The sequence below is a fragment of the Helianthus annuus genome, chromosome 14, assembly GCF_002127325.2.
Source record: "Helianthus annuus cultivar XRQ/B chromosome 14, HanXRQr2.0-SUNRISE, whole genome shotgun sequence".
NCBI classification, from domain to species: Eukaryota; Viridiplantae; Streptophyta; class Magnoliopsida; order Asterales; family Asteraceae; genus Helianthus; species Helianthus annuus.
Genome location: NC_035446.2, coordinates 160,642,944 through 160,647,778, shown reverse-complemented (window position 1 = coordinate 160,647,778; position 4,835 = coordinate 160,642,944). Strand labels below are relative to the sequence as shown.

The window sequence follows — 4,835 nt, the reverse complement described above, 5'->3', positions numbered from 1 at the left end:
CAATGCATCGGGATACCGTCGAGCAATTGAAGAAATGCGATGCCTGCCAAATCCACTCCCCAATACCAAAAAGTCCAAAACATGACTTGGTCCCCATAACTTCAGCATGGCCATTCCATAAATGGGGAATGGACATAGTTGGACCATTCCCTCCAAGCAAAGGGGGAGTAAAATTCCTGTTGGTAGCAATTGACTACTTCAGCAAATGGCCAGAGGTCAAACCCCTTGCCAAAATCACAGGAAAGCAAATCATAGACTTTGTATGGGAGAACATCATATGCCGCTATGGGCTGCCAGGGGTAATTGTGACCGATAATGGGAAACAATTCGCTGAGAAACCCTTCAGCCTTTGGTGCAAAGAGTACAGGATCAACCAAATCTTCAGCTCAGTGGCTTACCCGCAATCAAACGGTCAGGTTGAAAGGACCAACAGAAGCATAGTGGAAGGCATCAAGACAAGATTGGGGAGATATGAAAGTAATTGGCTGGAAGAATTGCCTAGCGTTTTATGGGCAATCAGAACAACAGAAAAAGCAAGTCACAGAAAAACACCTTATAGCTTGGTATTCGGATCCAAAGCCGTAATCCCCGCTGAAATAGGAGTTGTAACCCAACGAATTGTCAACATGGATCCCGAGGTAAACACACAAGAGACCATGTTGAACTTACAACTCTTAGAAGAGGCCCGGGATCAAGCAGCAATACAAGAGGCCAAATACAAGCAAAAGATGGAAGCATATTACAACAAAAAGGTCAAGAACGAACGATTCAAGCCAGGAGACCTAGTTCTCAGAAACAATGAGGCCAGCAAAAAGGAAAACCAAGGAAAATTAGGCCCAAAATGGGAGGGGCCATACACCATCCTCGAAGCACACAAGGGTGGATCCTACAAGCTGGGAGATCTAGAAGGCAAGAGGCTCCCAAGGCACTGGAACGGAAAAACTTTAAGAAAATTCTATGTTTAGAAAGTTTGGTTTGTGGCAAAACAAAAACCTTTTGTAAAAGCAAATGTTGCTTGAATGAATGAAGTTACTTTATCAAACTTGTCTTTCTATCCTAATATCAGGTTGAGAACCTAGCAAAAAACTCCATGGCAAGGGCCATGTAAGGGGATGAGCTCCCAGGCCATATCGCTCAATAGGTTCAAGGGTTGAATGGACCTATATAAGGGGTGAGTTCCTAAATCAATACAACTCCATGAGACTTATCAAAGAAAAACCATAGTGTCTCATAGACAGGTTTGAACAGCCTACACCAATCGTTCCTTAAGTCTAAAAAATGTACCCAATAATCAGACTTACGAAACCAAACAAATCACAACGAAATAAAAGAAAAGGATAGATACTACGTCTTGATGATAAACACTAAGGCAAAGTGACTGCAGCACTGAACCCTTTAAAGTGTAAAAAACATAAAGACAAAGTAAACAAAGACAAGGCAAGAAAATAAAAACAAACAAGCCTATCAACCAAACATACAAACCAAATCAGAAGCTACCCAAAGATCAACCAACAGGTACCGAGCTTGAAAGGTTAAAGGCTTCAACCCACCAGCAACTGTACAAAAAGCCTGAAGGGTTGAAACCCCACAAAACAAAACCAAGCAAATGGAACCAACAAAAACATCAACGACAAACATCATGTCATAAGTTAGAAAGGCCATAAAAGACCTTCATAAGACAGTTAAAGCAAGCCCTAGTGACTTGCAAATAAAACTAATGTTCAACAGCCATATAGGCCCAACCAACCAACCATGGGAACCTTAAGGGTCCCCAAAACCTAAACATTGTTTAAAACATTACAAAACATAAAATGTTTGCTAAGAAAGCTACGAATAAATGTCAGTTATCAGAGGGCTTGGAACCTTCACCCTTAGACTTTTTAGCTTTCTTTGTCTTCTTCACCTTCACAACTTCTTCACCACCAACTGCAGAGGTTTCCAAACCAGCATCTTTCGAGGTTTCAGGCAGACTCGAAAGGGTATCATCACTGTCCCCGGAGTAAGACCTCTTCTTTGACAAGGAACCCAAAACCTCAGCACAAACCTTCTCATTTAACCCCTCAGGCTTCAACCCCTGTAAAACAGACAAAGGCTTACCAAAACAAGAGGATACCTCATGAATAAAGGGGTAGGTTAGCCTCTCCATCTGCTCAACAGAAGCCTTGAAGACATCAGAAGCCTCAGGGCGAAACATGGGTGATTTCTCCAAAGGTTGCCCAGATTCATGAAGTTTATAGCCAGCAGTAAGGCCTTGATGCTTCCCCAGGTTCAGCAACTTTGTGTAAACATCACCAAGGGCAGAGTTAAATTCCTTAGAGTGCAAAAGATAAGTCACAATCTGCTGAAACCCATGCTCGATCAACCACTGATTATCCGCAGTCACCTGACCAACGGAAGCCTTCAACCCCTCCTTTTCTTCACGAAAAGCCTTCTGCTGGACAGATAAGGCCTCTCGGTCAGCCTTCAATTTCAACAAATTTGCTTCAAAACTTTTCCTCAGGTCACCCATCTCAATGGCATGCATCTTCTTCAGATCCTCAATCTCCTTCTTCCAAGCTGCCTCCTTCTCTGCAAACCCAGCCACTTCCTTCTTCATCGATGCAAGGGAGGATTTCATTTTGTCTTTCTTTTTAGAAAAATCCTCATACTCCCGCATCCTTTGGCGAAAGCGTGTAATCCCTTGGGGAAGCATGGCTGCAAGGTTGCAAGTAGTTAAAACCATGCGAGATAACATAGTGTCATCATCCATCTCAGCAATAGCTTCACGAACGGAAGGAGGAGCAAGATGACTAAGAGCATCTTCACAAACAGCAGCATCCTTAAAAGTGTCATCATTCTTAACCAACCAAGTAGGCACATAAGTGCCCTCAGGGTTCAACCCTTCAACGTCTCTGCTCGACGATTCTTGAACAGGGGTAGCAACACCCTTCTTCCCTCGAACCTTCTTACCACGCACAACTAATTCCTTCTCCTTCTCAACCTCCACTTCAGCCTGATCCTCAGAAGCCTCGATATCATCACTCAAATCCACTGGCTCAGTGGAAGTGGATTGAGGAGCAGCTTTCAGTAAACGACGAGATAACCGGCGAGTTGAAGGCTTGGGAACATTGGACTTGGTAAAACCCTTCGCATTTGCAACACTGACATAACCTGAACCCTCAAACCTCTGCTCAGAGGTCCTCACAACAACATTTTCACCCGGAACAGTCGGAGCATCTTCAAAAACCACATCGGACGTATCGTCACTCTTGATGAAGTCCAAAGCAGACATAACTGCCAAAAAACAAATAAAGAAAATAAGTCACAAACAAAGTAAGATGAAAAGGTATAAGGGAAAAAATGCATACCAAGGCCATTTCTCATCAACACCGGATCCCGATCAACTTTTGCCCAAATATTACTAACCCCTAAAAGCACTAACAAATGTTCGGGAAAAGGGCGAACCCTCGAAGGGCACCCCCGAATGGCTGAAAGAAAGGCATCATTCAATTCAGACTCGGAAGGCTCCGGATCGTTGAGAACAGCATCCGGATGCCTCCACACCATTTTGAAAGGAATAATGGATTCAGAAACCCAGAAAAACGTATTCTTCCATGATCCAAGGGTTGTAACCATGGATGAAACAAGACAAGTATCAACCTTTGTGTTCTCAAAAGTAAACCAATCACCATTTTTGGCTAACCGGAAGAACCTCCGAAAGAGCAACAATGAAGGATCATAACCTAAAGCACGACACAGCACTTCAAAGTGCAAAACCCTAGCCATTCCTTTCGGATGTACTTGCCCAAAAGACACTCGATAATATTCAAGCAAATTTAGAACAAAAAACGAAAAAGGGTAACGAAGATTAGACCACTCAAAATGCCGACAATACAAAGCAATAAAACCAGAAATCGGTTTGTCAACGGAAGCATCGCAAGCAGGGGCGGTCGGATTAAACTGTTTATCGATACCATATTCAAGGCAAAACAGGTCTACCTCCTCTTGTGTCAACCGAGAAAATGACCTCGCTAAATCCTTAAGGGCACCCATGATCGAAAAAAGTAAAAGTGAAAACGGAGAAGAAAACTAACCTGAGGGAGGAAAAACTGTGAATGATTGAAGGGAAAATGATGAAGTTTTGTAATTGTAAAAATGAATATAAGAGTAAAGTAAGGGTATTAAAGATAAAAATAAAAATCTCTGCCAATCCGCCGCCTGACACATGTCCAATCAACTGTCAAATCGATTAAATTTCAAAATTCAAAAAAGTAACCGCCTCAAACCCTTCAAGCCTCCAAACAACGAACCCTTGAAGCCTTTAAAAGACATGCATAAAAGTCAGAAGTCTTTGAGCCTAATACCCCAAAAACCTCTGACTTGGGGGGCTGACGACGGGGGTAGCCCAAAGACAAATAAAACCATTAATATGCAAAGAGCTTAAAAGGTTGAAAGGTTCATCGGATGAAAAGCTGCATAATGAGTGAATCGAGGAACAGTAACTAGTCATGTCCACCAACTCATCTCACCAACTCACGCTCACCAACTCACAAAGTCAGAGCAGGTCTGTACAGGCACACCCTATTAACCAGGGGTCCAAAGCCTTGAACCCCAAAAGGGGAAACCCTCCATAAGCAAACAGGTCTCACTAGTATAGTCCATACCATTTCGAGAAGTGTCTTCCACTATAAGAAGACAGCTCAATAACACTTCAAGGACATTCCGAAAAGCAGAGAGATTCCTTAATCTCTTGTCATTTGAAGAGTTCTTGTCACTTCCAAATAACTCTTCATCAGATTCATCTCATTCATTCTATTTGCTTTCTTTTCTTGATCCGAGTCAATCTTGGAGAAAGA

The 4,835-nt window shown here is 42.6% G+C and overlaps 1 protein-coding gene across 1 annotated transcript; it reads right to left on the bottom strand.

Annotated features, from left to right (window-relative positions):
- Positions 1-1,761: 1,761 nt before the first annotated feature.
- LOC118486595 lies at positions 1,762-4,283 on the bottom strand. The gene is made up of 5 exons (XM_035983143.1): positions 3,348-4,283; positions 2,696-3,273; positions 2,114-2,461; positions 1,864-2,044; positions 1,762-1,778 (listed from the first exon to the last, which is right to left on the bottom strand). Exons 1-5 carry the CDS (start codon positions 4,030-4,032, stop codon positions 1,762-1,764), a joined length of 1,809 nt encoding a protein of 602 aa, XP_035839036.1. The 5' UTR covers positions 4,033-4,283.
- Between the last annotated feature and the right edge of the window lie 552 nt (positions 4,284-4,835).